This window comes from Oncorhynchus nerka, linkage group LG27, assembly GCF_034236695.1.
Source record: "Oncorhynchus nerka isolate Pitt River linkage group LG27, Oner_Uvic_2.0, whole genome shotgun sequence".
Taxonomy (NCBI): domain Eukaryota; kingdom Metazoa; phylum Chordata; class Actinopteri; order Salmoniformes; family Salmonidae; genus Oncorhynchus; species Oncorhynchus nerka.
In genome coordinates, this window is record NC_088422.1 from 60,061,147 (window position 1) to 60,085,932 (window position 24,786).

At 43.8% G+C, this 24,786-nt stretch overlaps 1 protein-coding gene across 14 annotated transcripts in view; it reads right to left on the minus strand.

Annotated features, from left to right (window-relative positions):
- LOC115112075 (diacylglycerol kinase zeta-like) overlaps positions 1–24,786 on the minus strand; it is a 121,882-nt gene that overhangs the window by 17,852 nt on the left and 79,244 nt on the right. For 12 of the 14 annotated variants that reach the window (XM_029638833.2, XM_029638834.2, XM_029638832.2 and 9 more), the window contains 12 exons: positions 24,642–24,720; positions 24,398–24,453; positions 24,147–24,209; positions 22,654–22,727; positions 22,436–22,547; positions 22,110–22,309; positions 17,021–17,121; positions 13,212–13,291; positions 11,993–12,037; positions 9,720–9,789; positions 7,283–7,323; positions 6,544–6,740 (listed from right to left, as the gene is read on the minus strand). In XM_029638833.2, the coding sequence (XP_029494693.1) occupies positions 6,544–6,740; positions 7,283–7,323; positions 9,720–9,789; positions 11,993–12,037; positions 13,212–13,291; positions 17,021–17,121; positions 22,110–22,309; positions 22,436–22,547; positions 22,654–22,727; positions 24,147–24,209; positions 24,398–24,453; positions 24,642–24,720 (1,118 nt within the window). The remainder of the gene's footprint in view (positions 1–6,543; positions 6,741–7,282; positions 7,324–9,719; positions 9,790–11,992; positions 12,038–13,211; positions 13,292–17,020; positions 17,122–22,109; positions 22,310–22,435; positions 22,548–22,653; positions 22,728–24,146; positions 24,210–24,397; positions 24,454–24,641; positions 24,721–24,786) is intronic. The other 2 variants (XM_029638826.2, XM_029638830.2) reach the window with 1 other exon arrangement.

The window sequence follows — 24,786 nt, forward strand, 5'->3', positions numbered from 1 at the left end:
CCCCCATGCTCAGCCGGCCACTTCCCCATGTCTCGTTTAGAGCCTAACCCACTCTCTGGCTGCCTGCTCATGGAGATAAAAACATTATTGAAAAGAGTTAAACAGCTACGACACACAAAAAAACCCCACAGACATCTTTATGGAGACAAATCCTGCTTTGACAAGAGCGTCAAACGCAAAATGGATAATCAGATTGGGAGTGAGCAACTCCCACCCTCAATCTCAGTTGTGATGTTCGATTGTGGGTTTGTGTGATTTTGAAATAGAATCTTGATTCTAAGGAAGGTGGGAGTGAAACATAAGCAGTGAGGCAGATTGGTACTGTATTCATTCCCATTTAAGATGGAACGCTGGGTTTTTGCTCATCACCTCCCACATTCACCCTCCTCCACCTATTCCAACCCACACAATCAAATTTGCATTTGAAAAAAATAAAATAAAATGGCCCTGTGAACACACACATGGCTGCAGAAGTATATATTTTCAAAAGATCCAAGTGTTATATGTTTGAGGAAAATAAAGCAACACAGTACACACTTTGTTGTTGAACTGCGTTCTGCCGGTGTAAACTGTCATTTTCCATGAGCTTGAACGTGTTCCACCCAAAAAGATCTTGGACTTAGTGTATTGATCAGTCTAGAGGCATATATCAAGAACACAGAAATCCCTGCTACATCCAAGTGAAATGCAAAGGAACCTTGCATGGCTATACGGGGAGACACGTCCATGGGCAGGTAAACAATCTTAGGGAGGACAGGGTAAGTTAAGAAGGAGGAGGAAAGGAGAGGTGAACAGGAAGGAAGGACAGATCGATACCTCTTCCTGACAGGAAAGGGGAAGCCGGAGTGAGAGGAGAAGAAGTGGGATTTCTTGTGTCTGACGGCCATGGCCTCGCTGTCTGAGTGTGGGCTGGTGGGACTGACGGTAAGAGGAAAGGGTACAGAGAGGAAGAGGAGTGGATGAAGGAAAGTAAGGGCAGAAGGAAGAGCAGATGGGAGGATGGAGAGAGAACAGGAACAATTCCGGGATGTTTTACTTTAATAATAAAAAAAAAAACACTTAAAATAATATATTATACATTTAAACTGAACTGTGATTAGGGAAAGGAGGACAAAGAAGCTGAGGATCTTCAGAGCCAGTAGCAGGAATAGTTAAAAAATGGTACAAGATCAGTTCAGCAAATTAATTGGTTCTGAGAAAAATGATGTTTATGCTAGTATGCAAATAATGTAACATTACATTTTCGGATTGCTTCCGGGTTGGAGCGAGCCGGTCGCATCCGCGCTTCGGTCTCCTTCGGTCTGCAGGTTGTATAACCTTTTCATTACATTTCATTACATTTCATTATAGTACAACGGTCTGATTTGTCTAATCTTAGCAATTTCTTCTTAGCTAGCTACATAGCCGTCGTTGTATCAAAGATAATTGCGTAATTATCGTATTTCGTCGTCCTCCTATCTGCCCAACACGTTCACCGTCTACCGTAGCACTGTAGTAACTATCACACTCAACTGAACGACTTGATTAGTGTAGTGTTAGCTATCTACATAGTTGTCTTTGCTGTCTTCGTATCCAAGATAATTGTGTAGTTTAGAGTGTGGAGTCTTAGAGCGATAATTGCGTTATTATCGTATTTCGTCGTCCTCCTATCTGCCTAGCAGCTAGCCAGCTAGCATACGTTCACCGGCTACCGTAGCACTGTAGTAACTATCACACTCAACTGAACGACTTGATTAGTGTAGTATTAGCTAGCTACATAGTTGTCTTTGCTGTCTTCGTATCCAAGATAATTGTGTAGTTTAGAGTGAGCTAGCTAGCAGTGTGTAGTCTTAGAGTGATTATCTTAATTTACCGAGGTTAGCTAGCCAGCTATTTTGTTTCAAAGATAATTGTGTAGTCCTTTAACCAGCTAGGAGACACTCTAGCTAGCTAGCCAACAGCCAGCCAACGTCCTACTGAATAGAACTTTTTCTGAACATTCGATTAGTCCGTGTCATTCCAATCTCCTCTGCATTAGCGTAGCCTCTTCTCTAGCCTGTCAACTATGTGTCTGTCTATCCCTGTTCTCTCCTCTCTGCACAGACCATACAAACGTAGTATCACATTTTCATTTCATTTCATTACAGTCCTCAGTCCCTCGACTTCTTGGTGTGATTTGTTTGATCGTGCTCTTGCAGCTAGCTGGTGGCACATCTCTCCCCAAGTGGTCATTCTCTCTTTCTCCCCTTACCCATCTGTCTATCGCCTCCTATGAATTCCATGCTGTCACAGTTACCAGCCCTTTCAAGCTTAACATCCTTATCATTTATCGCCCTCCAGGTTCCCTCGGAGAGTTAATCAATGAGCTTGATGCCTTGATAAGCTCCTTTCCTGAGGACGGCTCACCTCTCACAGTTCTGGGCGACTTTAACCTCCCCACGTCTACCTTTGACTCATTCCTCTCTGCCTCCTTCTTTCCACTCCTCTCCTCTTTTGACCTCACCCTCTCACCTCCCCCCTACTCACAAGGCAGGCAATACGCTCGACCTCATCTTTACTAGATGCTGTTCTTCCACTAACCTCATTGCAACTCCCCTCCAAGTCTCCGACCACTACCTTGTATCCTTTTCCCTCTCGCTCTCATCCAACACTTCCCACACTGCCCCTACTCGGATGGTATCGCGCCGTCCCAACCTTCGCTCTCTCTCCCCCGCTACTCTCTCCTCTTCCATCCTATCATCTCTTCCCTCTGCTCAAACCTTCTCCAACCTATCTCCTGATTCTGCCTCCTCAACCCTCCTCTCCTCCCTTTCTGCATCCTTTGACTCTCTATGTCCCCTATCCTCCAGGCCGGCTCGGTCCTCGCCTCCCGCTCCGTGGCTCGACGACTCATTGCGAGCTCACAGAACAGGGCTCCGGGCAGCCGAGCGGAAATGGAGGAAAACTCGCCTCCCTGCGGACCTGGCATCCTTTCACTCCCTCCTCTCTACATTTTCCTCCTCTGTCTCTGCTGCTAAAGCCACTTTCTACCACTCTAAATTCCAAGCATCTGCCTCTAACCCTAGGAAGCTCTTTGCCACCTTCTCCTCCCTCTTGAATCCTCCTCCCCCTCCCCCCTCCTCCCTCTCTGCAGATGACTTTGTCAACCATTTTGAAAAGAGGGTCGACGACATCCGATCCTCATTTGCTAAGTCAAACGACACCGCTGGTTCTGCTCACACTGCCCTACCCTGTGCTCTGACCTCTTTCTCCCCTCTCTCTCCAGATGACATCTCGCGTCTTGTGACGGCCGGCCGCCCAACAACCTGCCCGCTTGACCCTATCCCCTCCTCTCTTCTCCAGACCATCTCCGGTGACCTTCTCCCTTACCTCACCTCGCTCATCAACTCATCCCTGACCGCTGGCTACGTCCCTCCCGTCTTCAAGAGAGCGAGAGTTGCACCCCTTCTGAAAAAACCTACACTCGATCCCTCCGATGTCAACAACTACAGACCAGTATCCCTTCTTTCTTTTCTCTCCAAAACTCTTGAACGTGCCGTCCTTGGCCAGCTCTCCGCTATCTCTCTCAGAATGACCTTCTTGATCCAAATCAGTCAGGTTTCAAGACTAGTCATTCAACTGAGACTGCTCTTCTCTGTATCACAGAGGCACTCCGCACTGCTAAAGCTAACTCTCTCTCCTCTGCTCTCATCCTTCTAGACCTATCGGCTGCCTTCGATACTGTGAACCATCAGATCCTCCTCTCCACCCTCTCCGAGTTGGGCATCTCCGGCGCGGCCCATGCTTGGATTGCGTCCTACCTGACAGGTCGCTCCTACCAGGTGGCGTGGCGAGAATCTGTCTCCTCACCACGCGCTCACCACTGGTGTCCCCCAGGGCTCTGTTCTAGGCCCTCTCCTATTCTCGCTATACACCAAGTCACTTGGCTCTGTCATAACCTCACATAGTCTCTCCTATCATTGCTATGCAGACGACACACAATTAATCTTCTCCTTTCCCCCCTCTGATGACCAGGTGGCGAATCGCATCTCTGCATGTCTGGCAGACATATCAGTGTGGATGACGGATCACCACCTCAAGCTGAACCTCGGCAAGACGGAGCTGCTCTTCCTCCCGGGAAGGACTGCCCGTTCCATGATCTCGCCATCACGGTTGACAACTCCATCGTGTCCTCCTCCCAGAGCGCTAAGAACCTTGGCGTGATCCTGGACAACACCCTGTCGTTCTCAACTAACATCAAGGCGGTGGCCCGTTCCTGTAGGTTCATGCTCTACAACATCCGCAGAGTACGACCCTGCCTCACACAGGAAGCGGCGCAGGTCCTAATCCAGGCACTTGTCATCTCCCGTCTGGATTACTGCAACTCGCTGTTGGCTGGGCTCCTGCCTGTGCCATTAAACCCCTACAACTCATCCAGAACGCCGCAGCCCGTCTGGTGTTCAACCTACCCAAGTTCTCTCCACGTCACCCCGCTCCTCCGCTCTCTCCACTGGCTTCCAGTTGAAGCTCGCATCCGCTACAAGACCATGGTGCTTGCCTACGGAGCTGTGAGGGGAACGGCACCTCAGTACCTCCAGGCTCTGATCAGGCCCTACACCCAAACAAGGGCACTGCGTTCATCCACCTCTGGCTTGCTCGCCTCCCTACCACTGAGGAAGTACAGTTCCCGCTCAGCCCAGTCAAAACTGTTCGCTGCTCTGGCCCCCCAATGGTGGAACAAACTCCCTCACGACGCCAGGACAGCGGAGTCAATCACCACCTTCCGGAGACACCTGAAACCCCACCTCTTTAAGGAATACCTAGGATAGGATAAAGTAATACTTCTCACCCCCCCCCCTCCTTAAAAGACCTAGATGCACTATTGTAAAGTGGCTGTTCCACTGGATGTCATAAGGTGAAAGCACCAATTTGTAAGTCGCTCTGGATAAGAGCGTCTGCTAAATGACTTAAATGTAAATGTAAAATGTAAATGTAATGTAACAGTTAGGATGCGCATCGTCTTAAATTTCCTTTGATGATTTGATACATAACCAAGAGACTAAGGTGGCATTCATCTATGACAAATTACATTCAACACAGTGCTACTTCCAAACATCACTGTCCAGGTTTTCCTGTTTAAAGTATTGTAACTACTACTGCAGGACCTGAAGAAGCCCCCCAAAACCCCTGGACCAAGGCCCCCCCCCCACCCCCCACTGCACATCTAAACACATCAACCACAGCCTGTCTTTCGAGACTACAGGGATCCTTTTATTAGGAATTCTATTTCAAGCCCCAGCCAGCAGCATAAGAGAACATGGCAAAAATAACGTGGCCTCTGCTTTGAAAGCATCAAAAGACAGTCTGTAGAAGACGTGCCAATAGACCACAGGGCGAGAAGAGAGGGAGAGAGAGGCTACAATCCCACATGCCCTCAGAGATAGTCCCACTATGTTTGCTTTGGAGGGGGGGGACGTGTGGGCCGGGTTAGGATCTGCCTCTGTCATGTTTGAACTCCATGAACCCACACCTCCTCTTAATCAAACTCTCCTTAAATCCCTAAATGGATGGGGGACAGGGGCCCGAGCTAAAGTGTAGAGAAGAGAGACTTCCACTAAGGTGAAGTTAACTGTAGAACAGAACTCCACAGAAAAAACCTCTACTGTACAATTAGGTACAACATAAAGAGCAATAAAAGTTGATACGCTAGAATGACAGGGAGAAACGCAAAGGTTTTAAAAGACTGACAGCTTCTAATGCATGTCGGAAATTATTCTATGAAATATTGATGAATGCACAGCAGATATGAAGAGACGGCTTATCACGGCAGTTTGTTAACGCTTTAAGACGATTTAACAGGATGGAAAGGTTGAGCTCAAAGGTATTACTCGAGTAAACCTGGTTGACTCGTTCTGTGTGCATCACTTGTGTCATTCACAAAAGGCTACAACACGTGCAGGAGATTTGTTGTGGAAAATTACAGGAATATCCCACACCTGGCACACAAGACATCCTTTCTTCTGAAAAGATGAACATACAGTCTATATATAGTGAGGCGGAGAGTCTCTAAAGTTACTCTGTGAATTCAGGTGAGTGTGGCCCTTCTCCTTCCTAGGGTGATTATGAAGATCAGTGGTTAGAATTTAAATGATTCATAGATTTAATGGGGGGGGGGGGGGTTAATGGGCGGGCATGGCCTCTGCATACCTCCCTGTCCCCTCAGTAATAATTCAGCAGGGCAAAATCACCACGGCCCCCTAGAGGAGCGTACGGTTTTATCGTGTCATAGGGTTCGTCCAGACACAGATTCAGCCCGCGGTTTACTCTGCCTTTACTTTTGTGTCCTGGACCTGGGGCACTCCAGTCTGATTATTACTACACTATTTCAGCCTGTCAAAACAGCACTGCTGGAAACCACTTTAAAAAACAGACTGGTTCACAGAAAATGACCTGATATGTATTCACTGTTATAACCCCCAGAAAGCTCCAGTGGAGCTGCCCCCATCCTTTATCCAGTGTTTCTAAAAACATGATCTTCGACAGAAATTCCCATTAGAAGCTGTGAGCAGCAGCTGCATCTCTTACCTGGGTCCCGGTGAGGGGGGAGGAGAAGAGGAGGAGGACGGGAATCCAAACTTGGGAGACGCCTCCGGGAATTCACCAGAAGAATCCACCAGATCAGGCATCCCTGGTGAGGTGCTCACCGTCTCCGTGACGACCAGCTCAGGGTCCAGGATGAAGAGCTCGTCTTGGGATATCTCGGTCACATAGTTCAGGTGTTCCTGTGATGGAGAGAGAAATCATAATCACTTATGTACAGATCATAATGGCCATTGAACATGTTACTTGTTTATTTTGCTTTTGTCATCGGTGTTCCTTTACTCTGCATAGTCAATGTATTCAGTGGTGTAAAGTACTTAAGTAAAAATACTTTAAAGTATTACTTAAGTCGTTTTTGGGGGTATCTTTACTATCTCTATTTTTGACAACTTTTACTCCACTAAATTCCTAAAGACGACAATGTACTTTTTACGCACTACATTTTCCCCGACACCCAAAAGTACTCGTTACATTTTGAATGCTTATCAGGGCAGGAAAATGGTCCAATTCATGCACTTATCAAAATAACATCTCTGGTCATGCCTACTGCCTCTGTTCTGGAGGACTCACTATACACAAATACTACTCAAGTAGTATTTTACTGGGTGACTCACTTTTACTTGAGTCATTTTCCATTATGGTATCTTTACTTTTACTCAAGTATGACAATTGGGTACTTATTCCATCACTGAATGTATTATTATATACAATGACACACACTCACCTGAGCACGATCAATTCTGTAAAATCGATCTGCAGTTGTGGCTAGAAGGAAAACAAGAAGGAAAAATCTATTTATAAATAGTATGAGATTTATAGAGAGTAAATAATATGAACATAGGCTTGTACACAACCACGCACACGCCTGCACACACACAGTGTTCTAACGAGGCCAGAGAGGACTGGTAAGTGTGCAGGAGCTTAATCAAAGCTTTGACCTGATTAGACCAGCTCCGAAGCGCACCATGCCTTTGCCACATGTTGTTAAATGAAGCAAAAGATGGATAACCTGTACAATAAACAGAACAAGTAAGAGCAAAGGGCCACATAATTGGCCCATTGACTTGGGGACATTACAAGGAGAGTCAAAGGGTTCTGGTAGTGGGTGTAATTCTAGATGTTGGGGGGACTGTACCGAACATCTCACACGGTTGCCTGCCAACTAGTCACAAACAGATTCACAGGAGACGGGATATGATCATATGTCAATGTAATTGTGTGTGCTTCTCAAAGGAAAATCAAATAGACTCGTGTGAGACTCATGAGTATGTACAACACTACATCTCAGCGTAGAAACTAAGACAGGGGAAGTAGTGAGTGGGGGAAAAAATACATTTTACACGGTTGTGGTCCAGTGATCAAATACTTACTACAGATGATCATTTCCCACCAGTCAGCAGAAATTCCACTAAACTAACTCTGCTGCCCCCCAGTCTCGTTCTGTTGGACTGTACCAGTAATTAAGCTTCATGCTGCCATTCTGTCTAAGGGAGTGGAAATGAGCTGTTCTCTAGCCCAGTGGGAGCTGACTCAAAGGGGGTGTGTGCTGGAATTAAGTAGATCTGCCAGGCTTCTTCCCCTACATCTAAGATGCCAAGAAAAAGACTCCTCTGTCCTCCATGGACACTGCAAATTGAACTTCTGCCAGCTTCACTGAGCAGAATAATCCAACTCTTATTTTTTTTTTTTAAATAAAATGTATGCTTAAGAATATCTCACAGAAAAGCATGACGTTTGCCCAGAAGACTCCTTGAGTTTCTTAAGGTCTTTAAGGGCAGGTCTGTGTACTGCATGTTTTTTCCAGCTTTTCCGACATATCTGGGAAGGCGTTTTTTTCTTCTTAATCCTTATCAGAATGTATCAAGAAGTATGATGTGGTTCCCCTGTCGTTCTAATGAAATAATCAGTCAAATCAGAATGCAGCTGGAATTCACTTGCTATGCTTCTCATCAAGAATTAGCCACGCTGTTTTGATGAGAGAGAGAAAACAATTATAATTTTCCCACACGAGACCTTTACAACAGTCTTTCTTGGACGGCGCCTTTAAGATCTGGGCTGCTTTATTACCAGTGAATAGAAGCTAATCTGTGCTGATTTCAATGGAGCAGCTATGGGATTTAATTAAGCTTTGAAAAGCTACAGAAAATGTGACTGCAGATTCCAACACCCTCCCTTCTCTACCAACTATCACTAGTGAGTAAGTGAATTAACTTGGCATTCAAGCAATGACACCCTTCAGAGATCAGCTATCATGTCAGTCTGGCGTGACGAGATGGAAGACTGTGAGTTTCATTGCAGGTGGAGTGGCTGATGAGCAGCGCGAGTACATCATATATGTAAACCGGTGTTATGCATAGCTATTCCTAGCAACGCACATAACATGTCATTCATAATACTGAAGAAGTTAAAAAAAAAAAAATCTCATGGGAACTGTGGACTGTCAGTAGAATAACTACAGTGGAATGAGTACTACAGATTATTTACAGAAATATTATTAAAAACTGTATGCTTAAGAATATCTCACAGACAAACATGAAGTCTGCCCAGAAGATTCCTTTTCTGCTATGCAACAGAGAACAGAAGCATTCAAAGCAAATCAGTGACATTATTATCAAATTGATTTCTGTATCTTTGCACCAGAGCTGTTGATCTAAATGAATGTTAAGATGGAGCTTGGTTTAATTGAATTGGCAGAGCCTGTTTCACACAGACATACAGCACAGTGGCGTTAAATCGTGTTCTGTAGGATCGCTCTACCTATCTTCAATTCTTCTAAAACAATCATCTAAAACGAACGTTGAAATGATCCTCAAAACCTCTGTTTTGAACATTAAGAACTCAAATTTATGCTGGGTATATTTGTAATGCAAATGTGAATCCTTTATCCTGCCTGAGAACTGCACAGATGCACTAATCGGAAGGTCATAAAATGGCACTGCTCCATCGAACTAAGTCGACCTCGACGAAACATGAAACTCTGTGGCGAACGAAACCAAGAAAACAGTGACTCGTAAGAGACAGATGCCCCCACTTGCAGTGATCAGATGATGTGAAGCGCTCTCGCTTAAACACTGAAGATAGACAGGGGACTAAGAGGAACACTACACCACGGAAAGTGTGCGGAATAAATTGCAGTGCTCTTTATAAGAAGTGGTACTTACAGTCCAAGAAGCACCACTTTGGCGAAAGCTTCTGCGAGGAAAGGGTCTTTGACTTAGCTCCCTCATCCTCCTGAGAAAGAAAACGGAACCAATGAGATTAGTTCCACAACAGCCTGCTCTTTACACTAAACATAAATGAGACCGGAAGGCCTTGACTCTCGTTTTGTCCAACTTACTGGTCCATTGACAAACAGAGGACTCAAATAATAAAAAACCTTTTCCTGCTGGATGTAGGGCAAGATGTAAAGGCCCTGAGTCTTGTGTTCAGACATAGGCTTTTTGAAATGAAAAGTACTTTTCTGGGCAGTGAGTTCACTGAATGGGGCCCAGCATATTAACCCCTCCCCTACTCTTTCATATAGAGTTCCATGAGTTTAGGAGGGCAGGTGTTTCACCCCCCCCCCCCCCCCCCCCCCCCATGTGTGCCTCAGTCAGAGAATCCTTGGTCCAAAGACCTACGATTCCTTTGGACACTGTTCTGTGCATTGGCTGAACTCTAGTTAATCCAAGCTTTTCCAAAGGTACCATAGTCCAGTGACCTTATGCAATGAGATACATTGACATAATCCTCTTCAGAACTTGATCTTGAAGGTAAGTCAATGTTTAGAGGAAAATGGGCTGAGGCAAGCCACAAAAAGGACATTTTGTCTATTCAATGTTCAGAAAGAGACCTGTTGGAAAGAGACCTGTTGGAATGTGACGACAACAACAGGAGTCATTTCTAGGGCCATGAGTTTCTCCTGACCACATGCCTTGGTCAGGAAAACTCCAGGCCCTAGTTAGAGTTATAGGCTAAAACTAGGGCAGAGAGTTTTTCCTGATCAGTCTAACTGTGGTCAGGAAAAAACTACTACTGATTTCCCATCTAAAGGTAAACTTGACCAGTCCATCTAACTTCCAAAGGGACCAGGAGGATAGCAGTGTACAGAATGTTACGACACATGCACTGAGGAACTATGCTGAAAGACCATGCTTAGCTTAGAGCACAAATACTGGATACCACCTACAAGAAAATTTAAAAAAAAACACACCCACACACACAAACAAACCAAAGAAAACTGCGTACACCAAGGTAGCCAAATCTAAGAAACGGCAGACTTTTCTGGGTCTCGAACAGGGAACCCAAAAAATGCAACCATCAAAACGAGACAGTATCAACTAGTCCACTAACTTGTCTTGGTCGTAATGCTCTCTTATATTCAGCAAAAAGTATTACTAACTGCAGTAGCATAGCCAAAGCAACCTTAATAGCAGTTTCTTAAACATTGGATGCTTTGCTGCATACAAAAATCAGAAGCAAACATATATTCCTGATTACAATGTCTCTCTTTCATGCACACAGAAAGGGAGAGAGAGTAAACACCCACAATCACAAACAAACACAACACTAAAGAACACATCTAAACCATGCTTAGGGGCACAGAGGAACAAGGAGAAAAACTCTTCCCAGAGAGACAAATTTGGGTTGGTTTGCATTGGGGAAACAGGGCCACTACAGAAAGACAAGAGAGAGAGAGAAAAAAGGGTCTCCTGAGTACAGCCTCTATTATGCAGCCATTGCCATTATGTAGCCGGTTTGGCTGAGCTGTGAATGGGGATCTGAAGGAGGGCCAGGGTAGCTGGGAGGAGTGTGTGGTTACCACTGGAGACGGACAGTCTCAGCATCTACCCGCGCCTCTCGCTCTCTGGGCATGCAACTTAAAAGCGGTGTGGTGAAATCACTTTGTAAAAAGGGCTAGGGCACGATATTTGAACATGGACGCGACACACCCTTTGACCATTTGCACAGCTTATTTGGTTTTGAAGCCCACAAGGAACTACTGGATGTGAGCAGTATATTTGTGCTCTCGATCATTTTCTCGGGAGACAAAAATAAGACATGGAAGAGTTGATCAAACACACAATTCCAAGTAAACACCTAAAGCAACTATGAGAATTGTGGCTGCAGCTATATGCCTTTGTGCTGTATGTGCTTGACGGTTATGCACAGGGCGGGACAGGTTTGACAAGTGTGTTCTCGTAACAAGAAAAAAAAACAAGGCCTCATCCTTGTTTTTGAATTCAATTATATTTTATGGTTATTGTTTGCTCCGTCTGTGTTTGCTCCGTCTGTGAATGTCGCTCCGGATAAGAAAGTCTGCTAAAATGACCAAAAATGTCAATGTAAAATGTAATTGGTGATCTAAAGGTCGTTTTTGATTAGGGGAATGTTTCCTTTTCAGACTTGTTCCTTTCCATGCCACAGGCTCCATGTCCTGTCTCGTTTTACCAACCTGGAGCACCAATCGTTTGAAGGAGGGATGAATGGAGACGATGTCCTGCGGAATAGCCCCAAAAACACTGTAATCCCATAAATGGAGACTCTCCTTTCTGTCTAATGCCCCTACCCAAAGTAAATCACCACATGGGGATAGGAAAATAAGCATCTCGTCTTGAAGTTACTATAATGACTGGTTTTGGATTGCAGAAAATGGGTTGAATGTAGTGGGAGAAACACCCCCCCCCCCTCAATTTATGCCGTCTTGTTGTGTGCTACGAGTCCTACTTACCAATAATACAGTATTATTATTGGGTGATTATATGTTTTTGAGAGTAACATATAATGAAAGTGGATGATTACACATTTAACAGAACTAATTACCATTTTGCAACAGTATTTTAGTCATCGTGTCTCCATTAGTAGCAGACAAAACCTAAATATAATTTAAGCCTTTACTTATGACATGAGCTGATGAAAACAGCAACAAAACAACATAGTGTTTGGGAATCCCAAATGAGGGACAGCCGTTGAGGGATTGTGGTTTTAAAAAAAGGAGGAATATAATAACCAAATGATCGCAAAGCGGCCGTGCCGCTAATCGGCAACAAATTTCACGCACTATTTATTTCAATTGGGTTTTGAACCGAAACGGGACAGCGAGGGGGCTAGATGGGCAAGGATGCCTCCCCCATTTCACAAATAACCACACATGCAATCCTTTCCTACACTAAAGACAGGTTTGGGCTTGTCTGTCGAGATGAGCCATCATATACCAGCCTGAAAGTAATTGCTCTTGACATCAGCAAGTTCCTCCCTCTTCTAACCTCCTCTCTTTGTTCAGCTCTTGCACTATCACAACTTCATCAGAATGATTTCCCCCTTCCTCTTATGGCATTAGGTCAGTCCTACCCCCTCTGTCGTCTTCTTCTACTCTCTGCCTGAATTGTCCTCCATCACAGACATTTCGGAGTTCTCCCCTGGTATTAGTTACCCGAACAGCTACTTTGTCTTTAAATGCTCTCTGCCTCTCATGTCCTCCATCCCTTCTGTCCCTCTTTTACCCAGAGTTCCATCTCATCAACCCACACGCTCTCCTCTTCTCCCCTCTCGGTCTTTTCTGTCATTCATCAGCTTACCCTCTCCTTTACCCAGTGTTCCATCTACCTCATCAACCCAACACACTCTCCTTTGTCCCCTTCTCGCTGTCCCCACCTGCTTCCTTCATCTCTCACCTCTTGGAGCCTCTCAATGTGGGAGCGACATGTTTCCAGGTCACTGTCTCCCGGGACAACGATGAGGCCCAGCGGGATAGCTGTAGGGAGAGATGATGAGAGACAACATGCTGTTAAACACTGCTGCAGGCGCCTAGTGATCGAGGCATGAAAAAACATTCTACAGGTAGCTCATAGACACAAGCTACAAGACACAGACTATCTGATTGTGTCCATTTATCAACTCGAAACCAGAAATGTTTTGGGGGAAGTTCCTTTTGTGGGCAATAGATCAAGGATATATTTAAAGACTTGGGCTTCCTGGATGCCTTGTGTTTCATAGAGCGCCACGCAAAGTTCAATGCACTCAAACCCCTTTGAAACGGCTGTCAAAGTAGGTGAAGTGTATAAACCTAATAGCAATGCAAAACAATAAGAGGAATAATTCTCTAAATGTGATGTCTGCAAACTGTCTGGCGACATGTTTGCCATTAGTTCCCATGCCCATTGATTTGTGCTAAACTAGAGACAGGCAATTAGGCCTAAAGTACAACTGGGCAGCAAGTGAGAAAGCAGATACTGAAACATAGTGTGAGTGCATCAAAACCACATTATGTGATCGTGAATGTCCGGGCCATCCACAGGGCCTTCTTTTTAATAAGAACAGAACAGAAGTGAATGACTCGTGGACTATCAGGCTGAGATTTGTGAATTGAAAAAGTGTCTCTGAGCAGCAAGTTTCACAGGCAGAGAGAGAGAGAGAGAGAGAGAGAGAGAGAGAAAAGCAGGCAGATTTCTCCACTGAGGAATGTGCTGTTGCCTAGCAACCTTGGAACAGTCTGTCTCTAATTCAATTCCGCTTCTTTCTATACCCCCCCCCCCCCCTCTTTTGCTGTCCTCACTTCACTCTGCAATAGCGGAGTTGTCTAAACTCTTTATAGGTGTCAGGCAACTGAGACAACTGCGTAACTGCTACCAGCCGCATGCTATATTTTTGGATCAGAGACGAGAGAATAGAGCATTCACCTCAGCCATGACAGCCTAACATCACTTGTACCTCAAGATCCATGTGAAACATCAGGGACCTAACTTGATTCAGCGATAGCCAGAGGGAGGTCTGAGTGTGCCGTCTAGAAAGAAGCTAAACAATGTGCAAATCACAAAATGATTGTTCACTTTCATGTGTTCGCTCCCATTTATATTGATGAGTGGCCTATCAAAAACAGCAGTGGAATTCTCTTGTACGTCAGCAAGCATGAGGGTGCATTAGGTCCAAAGTATGCTACTGGAACACTGTATGACAGTTTAACATGGACATTGAGTTTATTTATAGAATCAGTTAGAGTGTGCTTTCAGGTTTAAAAACGTATATCATTTTATGTTAGTTGCACGTTCTGACATCTAGTGGTGGAAAACAAAGAATAAAACTACTTTCAGCGTTCCGTGAAGCAAATGGTAGGTACTGTTAGAAAACAGTTGGACCTCCACCAATTATGCCGAGAGCCTACTGGGAGGTTTTATGTCAGGTATTATAATTGCTAAGCCTCGTACAACAATCCAGAAATCTTGCGAGCTTACATTCTGTTTCGCTACACAAATTCCACAGCGGTCACCGGGATGGTAATGCGAGGCTATATAATTGCAAAAGTTCAGGAAGAACCTAATACATTCATCATACTTTCTTATTTCACATACTTCTTAGGAGTTGGTCCACAGTAGCTGGGTTTTGTACCATCGGAGACCAAAACAGCCCCAAACAGCATCACTTACATATCAATAGTTACATAACTTGGGGCCAATAACTGTTGCAATTGTTGTCTGGGACACTGTCTGGAACAGTTAGGTTTGTGTGTGAGGATGCGAATGTGAGAACAATTAAGAGTGTGGGGGGGGTAGCTGTAGCTGTGTTATGGAGGTGATTAGAGTGTCGTCCTAGCACACAGGTGCTGCAGGAGGCTGTAGAACACAGAACCACTGACAGAGCCCCTCTGGGGCACCAGGGCATCCATTAGAGACAGTAATGGGTAGCTACCTCATTATCGCCTACCAGTCACACTCTTGATATCTAGCCAAAGTCACATGCAGGGAGGCCCACACTGATAAACTCATAGCAATCGAATGGCCCGATGAGGATGGGAGGAGGGTTTCAGGGTGGACGGATAGCAAAACCTGGAGCCAATGCCCACCTCCCCTCCTCGCTGCCCAGGAGGAGCCAGGAAGAGAGAAAATGAAAGAGTTCCATCTCTGTGGGGTTTTCTGCTAAGTACCATATAAATCAAAAGGGACTTCCTTTTCCTTTGTAATTAGCGGGGCTAGTTGATGGCGACATCCTTTAAGGGGTGATCAAGGGCCTGGTGTCTCCTTCCACATTAAATATATTTGTGCTGACCTACGTTTGACAGTGACAGAGTGCATGTCATTCCTTCGCACTTCTGTTGGTACTCAGATGTACCTTATGCAGGTGCATAACTGGCTTTGCAGGCATGGTTCCCTTGCGGGCATTGAATACATTTAGCTGAATACCCTCCCACTTGCTGGCCAACAGACTTTCTCAAGGAGTTTTCATTCAATAGGGGTTTTCAGTATATCTATTTTAAGCCTTTAAATACGGTGTAGCTTTCAGTTCGAATTTTGTCAACAGACTCACTAGAATATAAATATATGCATCTTCATCTCTGTTTCAGCACCAATTGGTGGATTTCAAAATAACCAGATCTAGTAGATGATTTAGATTAAGGAAAGCATTTATGAATCCTAAAAATAAAAAAAAACAGATTTGGAGAGCCTTTACGCATAAAGTAAAGTAAACGTTAGTTTGATTCATTCAGAAAATTGCCTCATTCAGTTATTCAACCCACAGCAATGTTGGAAGATTAGTGTACATAGAATTATAATAGGGAGAATAGTCTATATTATCAACTGTTACTAATGATTCTCAGCTTTACAGAGGAAGCAAATGAAGGCAAACAAAACTATGTCATTAAATGGAATGATAATGTAGGCTATACCAACTGATGGAATCTAATTGGCAGTTGAATATGTGTGGTTATCAGGCCTACGGATAAGTGGTGAATATTTAACATGACAGAAATAGTAAATAATTAAGACATTAGAGCGTGCCCATCCCTGCAAGTTAAAAGGCAGCACAATTTCAATTCTGCATAATGCCACAGCATTTCAGAAACTTTACTGTGGGAAAGTTGATATGCCTCAGTTTGCTGCCATTTGACGGGTTTCACATTTGTCTCCAAACACTCTACTGTACGCCCCAAACACTCTACTGTACGCCCCAAGCAATCTACTGTACGCCCCAAGCAATCTACTGTACGCCCCAAGCAATCTACTGTACGCCCCAAACAATCTACTGTACGCCCCCAAGCAATCTACTGTACGCCCCAAACAATCTACTGTATAGCAGGTAGATAGCAGGTGAAAAGCATTCTATTCCCATGCTTAAATTCACGGTCAGAATATGCATTAGAGAGAAAAGTGCATCGAAAGGGAATCATTTTCCATTTACGCTCTTACTTCGGGTCGGAAAACCTGCCTGTAAAATGACACAAGGATACGTGTAGTATATCTTCAGGTAATAGCTCTTGTCAACTGGCTCTAGTTACAGTGCATATGGCCAGGATTTAACTCTATAAAACAAGCCTGCCATTTTGAAATTGAGTTCAAAGTTCTACGTCACTGAAAACACCTCTGGCTCTCAGTAACATCCCTGCACGAAGCAGTGCTCAAGAGCCTGCCACAATTCCTCCTTGAACAGGCCGGGCAGCACCTGAAGGATGATGGAGTTACAGTGCATTAGACAGAGATGGAATACTCACAGGCTTCTTTAAGTTTCTCCTTGTCGTAATGCAGGGCCTCATAGTCGTGCATGCTAATACGGTTCACCCGGATCCTTAATCTCTCCGCGAAGGGCTGCTGGCTGTGGAAGACAACAGAAGAAGCATAACTAGTTAGGGACCATCTCTCAAAAATTGGAATTACACCAAACTAAAATATAAACGCAACATGCAACAATTTCAAAGATTTTATGGAGTTACAGTTCATATAAGGAAATCAGACAATTGAAATAAATTCATCAGGCCCTAATCTATGGATTCCACGTGACTGGGAATACAGATATGCTGTTGTTCACAGATACCTTTATAAAAAAGGTTTGGGGCGTGGGTCAGAAAACCAGTCAGTATCTGGTGTGACCCCCACTTGCCTCATGCAGTGCGACACATCTCCTTCCCATATACATTGGGGCAAAAAAAGTATTTAGTCAGCCACCAATTGTGCAAGTTCTCCAACTTAAAAAGATGAGAGAGGCCTGTAATTTTCATCATAGGTACACTTCAACTATGACAGACAAAATTAGATTTTTTTCTCTCCAGAAAATCACATTGTAGGGATTTTTAATGAATTTATTTGCAAATTATGGTGGAAAATAAGTATTTGGTCAATAACAAAAGTTTATCTCAATACTTTGTTATATACCCTTTGTTGGCAATGACAGAGGTCAAATGTTTTCTGTAAGTCTTCACAAGGTTTTCACACACTGTATTTTGGCCCATTCCTCCATGCAGATCTCCTCTAGAGCAGTGATGTTTTGGGGCTGTTGCTGGGCAACACGGACTTTCAACTCCCTCCAAAGATTTTCTATGGGGTTGAGATCTGGAGATTGGCTAGGCCACTCCAGGACCTTGAAATGCTTCTTACGAAGCCACTCCTTCATTGCCCGGGCGGTGTGTTTGGGATCATTGTCATGCTGAAAGACCCAGCCACGTTTAATCTTCAATGCCCTTTCTGATGGAAGGAGGTTTTCACTCAAAATCTCACGATATATGGCCCCATTAATTATTTCCTTTACACAGATCAGTCGTCCTGATCCCTTTGCAGAAAAACAGCCCCAAAGCATGATGTTTCCACCCCCTTGCTTCACAGTAGGTATGGTGTTCTTTGGATGCAACTCAGCATTCTTTGTCCTCCAAACACGACGAGTTGAGTTTTTACCAAAAAGTTATATTTTGGTTTCATCTGACCATATGACATTCTCCCAATCTTCTTCTGGATCATCCAAATGCTCTCTAGCAAACTTCAGACGGGCCTGGACATGTACTGGCTTAAGCAGGGGGACACGTCTGGCACTGCAGGATTTGAGTCCCTGGCGGCGTAGTGTGTTACTGATGGTAGGCTTTGTTACTTTGGTCCCAGCTCTCTGCAGGTCATTCACTAGGTCCCCCCGTGTGGTTCTGGGATTTTTGCTCACCGTTCTTGTGATCATTCTGACCCCACGGGGTGAGATCTTGCGTGGAGCCCCAGATCGAGGGAGATTATCAGTGGTCTTGTATTTCTTCCATTTCCTAATAATTTCTTCCACAGTTGATTTCTTCAAACCAAGCTGCTTACCTATTACAGATTCAGTCTTCCCTGCCTGGTGCAGGTCTACAATTTTGTTTCTGGTGTCCTTTGACAGCTCTTTGGTCTTGGCCATAGTGGAGTTTGGAGTGTGACTGTTTGAGGTTGTGGACAGGTGTCTTTTATACTGATAACAAGTTCAAACAGGTGCCATTAATACAGGTAACGAGTGGAGGACAGAGGAGAGAGTTACAGGTCTGTGAGAGCCAGAAATCTTGCTTGTTTGTTGGTGACCAAATACTTATTTTCCACCATCATTTGCAAATAAATTCATTAAAAATCTCTCATTTCGTCTGTCATAGTTGAAGTGTACCTATGATGAAAATTACAGGCCTCTCTCATCTTTTTAAGTGGGAGAACTTGCACAATTGGTGGCTGACTAAATACTTTTTTGCCCCACTGTAATTGATCAGGCTGTTGATTGTGGCCTGTGGAATGTTGTCCGACTCCTCTTCAATGGCTCTGCGAAGTTGCTGGATATTGGCGGGAACTGGATCACGCTGTCGTACACGTCAATCCAGAGCATGATCAATGGGAAACATTTCTATTGACAATGCAGGCCATGGAAGAAGTGGGACATTTTCAACTTCCAAGAATTGTGTACAGATCCGTGCGACATGGGACAGTGCATTATCAGGCTGAAACATGAGGTGATGGAGGTGGATGAATGGCATGACAATGGGCCTCAGGATTTCGTAACGGTGTCTCTGTGCATTCAAATTGCCATCTATAAAAAACAATTGTGTTTGTTGTCCGTAGCTCAATTGTGTTTGTTGTCCGTAGCTCTCTTCACGATGTTGACATCAGCAAACCGCTCGCCCACACGACGCCATACACACTACGCTGTCTACCATCTGCCCGGTACAGTTGAAACCCGGGATTCATCCGTGAATTGCACACTTCTCCAGTATGCCAGTGGCCATTGAAGGTGAGCATTTGCCCACTGAAGTCGGTTAAAACGCCGAACTGCAGTCAGGTCAAGACCCTGGTGAGAACGACGAGCACGCAGATGAGCTTCCCTGAGACGTTTTCTGAAAGTTTGTGGGGAAGTTATTTGGTTGTGGAAACCCACACTTTCATCAGCTGTTCGGGTGGCTGGTCTTAGACGATCCCGCAGATGAAGAAGCTGGATGTGGAGGTCCTGGGCTGGCGTGGTTACACGTGGTCTGCGGTTGTGAGGCAGATTGGACCTAGTGCCAAATTCTCTAAAATCACATTAGAATAAGCTTGTGGTAGAGAAATTAACATTAGATTATCTGGCAACAGCTCTGGTGGACATTCCTACCATCAGCATGCCAATTGCATGTTCCCTCAAAACTTGAGACATCTGTGGCATTGGGGTGTGACAAAACTGCACATTTTAGAGTGTCATTTTATTGTCCCCAGCACAAGATGCACCTGTGTAATAATCATGCTGTTTAATCAGCTTCTTGATATGCCACACCTGTCAGGTGGATGGATTATCTTGGCTAAGGAGAAATGCTCACTAACAGGAATATAAACCAATGTGTGCACAACATTTTTGAAAAATAAGCTTTTTGTGCATATGGAACATTTCTGGGATCAACACTTTACATGTTGTGTTTATATTTGTGTTCAGTGTACATATTTGTAGGAACTCTGAGGTTTAAACAACCAAATCATATCAAATTGACACATAACCACGATTATTCATAACCTATGCTAGAGATCAGTACACCATTATACTGTATAGAATCAGTTACTTTCCTTATTCATTTCTAACTTCGTAAACTAGTCTCGGTTGAGAGAGAGAGAAAAAAATATATATAAATGAAGGTATAAAAAAATATATATAAATGAAGGTATAAAAAAAGGATATAAATGAAGGTATAAAAAAAGGATATAAATGAAGGTATAAAAAAAGGATATAAATGAAGGTATAAAAAAAGGATATAAATGAAGGTATAAAAAAAGGATATAAATGAAGGTATAAAAAAAGGATATAAATGAAGGTATAAAAAAGGATATAAATGAAGGTATAAAAAAGGATATAAATGAAGGTATAAAAAAAGGATATAAATGAAGGTATAAAAAAAGGATATAAATGAAGGTATAAAAAAAGGATATAAATGAAGGTATAAAAAAAGGATATAAATGAAGGTATAAAAAAAGGATATAAATGAAGGTATAAAAAAAGGATATAAATGAAGGTATAAAAAAAGGATATAAATGAAGGTATAAGTTTAATGAAAGACTGCCACCCGGGAAGAGCATTAAAACAAGCTGATGACAGGGGATCAACCTCCAACCACAACACTCTGACAACCTGGGCTCACATGCACAGCAGCTTGAGAGAAGCCAGAGGTGTTCAGAACAGCTTTCCCCCCTTCCGTTTGTCACCGTGATGGCTTCTAGGATGATTACATATTCATGAAAACAGTTGTGATCTGTGACGAATGTGACCTGTTCGCAGTGTGTGGGAGATCCAAAAACAACGCTGTGACAAATGCTTACCATTCTGTTCAAGAACAATAGACACCTGACAACAACACAAGTTGTATAGGTTTCTTACTGGAGTGTTGTTGGAAAAAAGTTGGGAGAACAGCTTGATCTAATGTTGGGCTATGATCTCAAACAATGTAATCAGCGTAGAAGTGAATACAGCTGGATCGTTTGCTTGAATTCCAGGCTCATTTGCATCTTAGCATTCTTACTTTCTGTCCAAATGCCTGGTGTTTTAGCAGCACAGAAGGTTAGGCCATTCAAACCAAAAAGGAAGAATGGTATCATGAATAAGGTTTGGATGACCTTCATCTCAGCTAAAACACAATCATTGAATTAGTCCCCCCCCCCCCCCGGACATATCAATCCTTTAGATGGAGGAGTCATTATACCCCTCCGCCAGCAAGTCAATACATTGTCACGAGAATCAGAGAAGTATGAAATTAGCAAAAAAACATTACAACAGGATTGACAAAGGTAATGCAATTACCGTGAAAATAAATAGGGCTGTTCATTCTGATAATACATCTTCGATTTTCAGCCTGTAGACAGACTGAGACTGATATGACGGAGACCACCGATGGAGAGAAAAGGAAGATGGCTGCAAAGCCACGACGGCTTTGATGAATGTTGTTGTACGTCTTTCTTGTTTGTTTTCCCCCTCGTCGGCTTGGATTATTTCACGCGCACAAGTCTTTGTCAGCGCTTCGGCCACCCCCTGCAAATGAATCCCACCTTGTCTGGCCTGTCAGTCTCCCACTCCTGCGTGCCACTTTAAATCACACATTAAGAAATTGAATAACGCCCTTCGGCTCGGTCGAGGACATTAGTCATGACTTGTGGAATGCATTGCAATAACTTCCAACTCAACACAAGCACCGCATGACAAAAAGAGGCAACCTGCCGACAGTGCAAAGACTAAACAGTTACACATTAGAAAGTCTCCGTAGTGGATTGATGTTCGGATTCTGACTGGACCCCTTTTCTGGTCTCTTTTTATAAACTCAATTCTAAAATGGCGTTGCCATGCTGGACTGTATTACTCACTCGTTGAGCTGTGGTATAGAGGTCTTCCTCTTGGCCTTCTGCACCATGTTGGCTTGGTTCCTCAGGGAGATCCGGATGGTGGAAGGGGCTAGTTTGCACGGCTCCCCATCTACCTGCATGGGGATGGACTTGTAGGTGGTGAGGGTCACCTCTCTGCACTGGTTCAGCCGCTCACCATGACCTCCAACCTGCAGTGCTGCCTACAGCACCAGGGAGGACGAGATGATCATCCAACAGAGCAAGGCTAGTGACTCATCCATGTCATTCATCTTATGTTAACTCTTATGTTCTAACACACAGACAAATTCAAGTTGATAGGTGAATACCAGAGAGGTCATGGTGAAGCCGATAACTTCAATGCAGCCGTCGTCGTGCCGTTGCGGCTCAAAGTCATGGTGCTCGCTTGGGTTTCCCCATGGCATGGTACCAGCACAGTATCTAGTACACACACACACACACACGTATGGTTATGTGCCTAACTTAGCCTGCAGCCTACTTTACAACAGTGTCATATATAACCCGTTTCCCCATTGAGGCTGCTAACCTGGGAATGTTGAGGAACACCAAACACTGCAGCTTCAGATCCTGAACCTTTGAGGTGAGGTCGGTGCCATCGCACTAATGAGAGGAGACAGACAGATAAACAGACAGGCGTATCCATTACTGTACACAAACGCACTCAGATCATTCCAGGAAGAGTTCTCACATGGCCAATAAAATGTACCATTTGAAAGGTGCCACATTCTGACTGACTGACAGTGAAGAAGAACACATCTGTCAGTCTAATGAGATGTACAGGGTCGGTTGTAAGGATCACAAAGCTCAGAATGGAGCCCAGGCTCTGAAACTAGGGTCAATTTCTATTTCGGACAAACTAGTTTTTACTATGAAGTGGGGAAATTCCTTCTTAAGGATAGGGGGCACTATTTTCACATCCGGATGAAAAGTGTGCCCAAAGTAAACTGCCTGCTACTCAGGCCCAGAAGCTAGAATATGCATATAATTGGTAGATTTGATTAGAAAACACTCTAAAGTTTCTAAAACTGTTAAAATTATGTCTGTGAGTACAACAGAACTAATTTGGCAGGCGAAGTCCCGAGGACAAACCATCCAGGATTCTTTCTTTTGAGGTGACAGTGTTTTCAATGGGTTTTCTATGTGGATCTAGATTTCTAAGGCACTTGCTTGCAGTTCCTATCGCTTCCACTGGATGTCAACAGTCTTTAGAAATTGGTTGATGTTTTTCCTTTGAAAAATGAAGAAGTAGCCATTTCCTTTCTGGGAGTCGAGCCAAGTGTACTGTTGTGTTTGGGGCACGCGACCTGAAAGCTCGCTCCACTTTGTTTTTGTCCGGTATTGAACACAGTTTATTCCGTCTTAAATGTTATCGATTATTTACGTTTAAAAATACCTAAAGTTGTATTAGGAAAGTTGTTTGAAATGTTTGGATCAAGTTTCCCGGTAACTTATTAGATACTTTGTAGTCATGTTGCGCAATTTGGAACTGGTGTATTTTCTGAATCAAACCCGCCAAATAAATGGACATTTTGGGGATATAACGACAGAATTTATCGAACAAAAGGACCATTTGTGATGTTTAATGGACATATTGGAATGCCAACAGAAGAAGATCTTCAAAGGTAAGGCATGAATTATATCGTTATTTCTGACTTTTGTGTCACGCCTGGCGGGTTGAAATGTGATTTTCATGTGTTGTCCTCAGATAATCACATGGTTTGCTTTCGCGGTAAAGCCTTTTTGAAATCTGACACTGTGGCTGGATTAACAAGAAGTTCATCTTTAAACCGATGCATAACACTTGTATGATTTATTATTATGAGTATTTCTGTTTTTGAATTTGGCTCGCTGCTATTTCACGCGCGAAGGGATCATTAAGAAGTTAACAGGAATTTCCCCACTTCATAGTAAAAACTAGTTAGTCCGAAACATTTAGATTTTTAACTTCAACCCTTTGTGGAATGACGTCACACAATCTGAGCTGCAGCCAAGGTCCACGTAAAGGTCAGTTGAACTCACCACGACCTTGATGTGTTTGGCTAGGTCTTTGGAGCTGCCCATGAGGAAGTCTGAGAAGGCCGTCTGGTTAGAAGGAACACCAGAGAATCAAACTTGTAGATTATCAACAGAAAATATTGACACAACTAAAGCTATGGCCACAAATACAAACAATTCACTATCACTACTAATGATAAAAGTTATGATAAATGGTGAGAAAATATGAATGTATTAGTTATTTTCTCTTGTTTAGAAAACAAATCTATACCCACCCCTGCATAGAACATCTTGTTCCGAAAGCGGCTGTTGAATTTCTCCGGGTTGGCCTCTGAGGAGCGTTGGTTATAGAAAGCATGATGGAGTGTGAGTAATGTGACACAATGATTTGGCATAAAGTAGATACACACAGCATCATTTGTTACTATCGACGTGAGACGTCTATGGATAGCACAGATGTATCCCCAACAATGACATTACATGGGTGGTCAACGTTAAGAGATCCGTCAGAAATACAACCTCGAGACTCGTGGAATTCTAGTGTCACGTGTGCGTCGAAGCCGAGGCTGAAGTAGTTGTTGAAGACGTCGAGGGGGAGCTGTGGAAAAGAAAACCCGTACAAAAAATAAAAAGTGTTAATCCCAGATGAAATATCACCAAAACA